The 1,954-nt window shown below is 49.1% G+C and overlaps 1 protein-coding gene across 1 annotated transcript; it reads right to left on the reverse strand.

Moving 5' to 3' along the window:
- Positions 1 to 603: 603 nt before the first annotated feature.
- Positions 604 to 1,146, reverse strand: LOC147990586 (uncharacterized). The gene has a single exon (XM_087538299.1). The coding sequence runs from the start codon at positions 1,144 to 1,146 to the stop codon at positions 604 to 606; it is 543 nt and encodes a 180-aa protein (XP_087394425.1).
- Between the last annotated feature and the right edge of the window lie 808 nt (positions 1,147 to 1,954).

Raw genomic sequence — 1,954 nt, forward strand, 5'->3', positions numbered from 1 at the left:
CCGACTCCATACAAAGGAAACCAAAGTCTAATCTCTCACAAATCTAGCTAAAACCTCAACTCCTAATCCCGCCGACTTCCATAGTTTGATCTCTTCAAGAATTTTAAGCACTAAGCTAGTGTCTGACCTGATTTGGTCATTCCTATTCAACACCCTAGCATTCCTTTGCTTCCAAAGGTGCCACGCGGTCGCAATGACGAAGGAATCAAAACCTCTCTTGATCTTCCCTTGAAAGGAGGCACGCGTCCTCTCCCACCATGCCATGAAAGTGTCATCTTGGTTTGGGATTTGAATGGTGGCTTGAAGGGCCTCGAAGCATCCGTGCCAAACTTGTCTCGCATAAATGCACTAGGCTAGGATGTGATCCACAGTGTCCTCTTCCTGCTCGCACGTGTAGCAATACGATGTAGTCTCTTTCAACCCATGTCTGGCTCTACGATTCGAAGTCCAGAGCTGATATTGGGAGGCCAACCAAGCGAAGATTTTGCATTTGAGAGGCACCCAGCTTCTCCATATTTGGTTGGTGGTGGCGGAGCGGGTTAGGCCTAGGCACAACCTTTCGTAAGTGGACTTTGCCGTGTAAGTGCCTGACACATCACACGGCTAGGTGAAGGCATCAGACTCCGTATCATTCCTGGTCACCGTTGCAATAGCCTGCTGGAGGTGAATGAGCTGCATGTGGGCAGTGAAGGAAAGCTGGCCTGCTATATCTTGCACCCAAGCGCCCTGAAGAAGAGCCCGCTGGACATTTCTCTTGCTCTTGATCCATTTCTCGACCATTGCAGTGATTAGAGGGGCGATGTCGATGATTGAGAAGACATTTATCCACCTATCTGTCCAAAATAGGACCGAAGAGCCGTCGCCAACTTTGATGAGGACCATGCTGTCGAACACTGCTTTGGCTTCCTTGTCGATCATGAGATGCAAGCCTTGCCTAGGCCGGTTGGGGTCCGTTCTTTTGAGCCACTCCCGCTGTACACGCAAGGCCAACCCTTGGAGCTCGAGGTTCTTTATGCCCAAACCACCGAAGCAAGTAGGCCGGCAGATGGTCTCCCAGGTCACCAAACAATGCCCACCATTGATAGCCGTTTTCTCCGCCCCCAAAAAAATGCTCTCATACATTTGTCCACCTCTTCGAAAACCCATAGTGGCGCGTCCATGACAAGAAAATGGTGGATCGGCCTCACCAAGATCACACTTTTAATGAGCACAAGCCTGCCTAGCCTTTGAACCAACCCTCGTTGCCAAGCCAGGATGAAGTTTTTGACCTGATCGAGCATAGGCTGCCATTGGGCTTTGTATAACTTGTGGATACCAAGCTGTAGTCCCAGGTATTTGCAAGGGAACGCACCCAATTGGTAGTTAAAGAACTGCTGCACTCTTTCAGCATCACCAAGATGTCCTTGAATGAGTATTGCTGAGGTTTTGCGATAGTTACTCTCAACCCGGATGCATGCCCAAAAGCCTGAAGCACCTCTCTGACACAGGCCAAGTCCTGCTCCGTGGGTCACACAAAAAGTGCTACGTCGTCAGCATATAAGGATAGCCTTTAATTTGCCATAATGCCGCTGAACGATGATAAAACGCCCGTGCTAGTAGCTCTGCAAATCAGGGCAGATATAGCTTCCATAGCTATTACAAAGAGGAGTGGTGAGTTGGGGTCTCCTTGTCTCAGTCCCCGTGCATGATCAAATCTCTTCCCTTGATTACCATTCACAATGACTCTAGTGGATGCAGATTGGAGCAAGATCGCAGTCCAGTGCAGAAAATTGGTGCCAAAGCCCTTTTCTCTGAGAACTTCAAAAAGGAATGGCCATGAGATAGTGTCAAACGCAAGGGAGATGTCAAGTTTGAGGAATACACCTGGTGCCTTTCTTGCATGAATTTTCCTCGCGACCTGCCTGACCAAGAGGAAGTTGTCATGCAGGCTTCTTCCATGAATGAATGCCGATTG

The sequence above is a fragment of the Triticum urartu genome, chromosome 1A (genome assembly GCF_056163025.1).
Source record: "Triticum urartu cultivar PI428250 chromosome 1A, HENAU_Tu73, whole genome shotgun sequence".
Classification (NCBI taxonomy): domain Eukaryota; kingdom Viridiplantae; phylum Streptophyta; class Magnoliopsida; order Poales; family Poaceae; genus Triticum; species Triticum urartu.

Bases quoted from the DNA above. Each gene is read 5' to 3' on its own strand.
- LOC147990586 (XM_087538299.1), bottom strand. From the start codon at position 1,146: ATGGGTTTTCGAAGAGGTGGACAAATGTATGAGAGCATTTTTTTGGGG.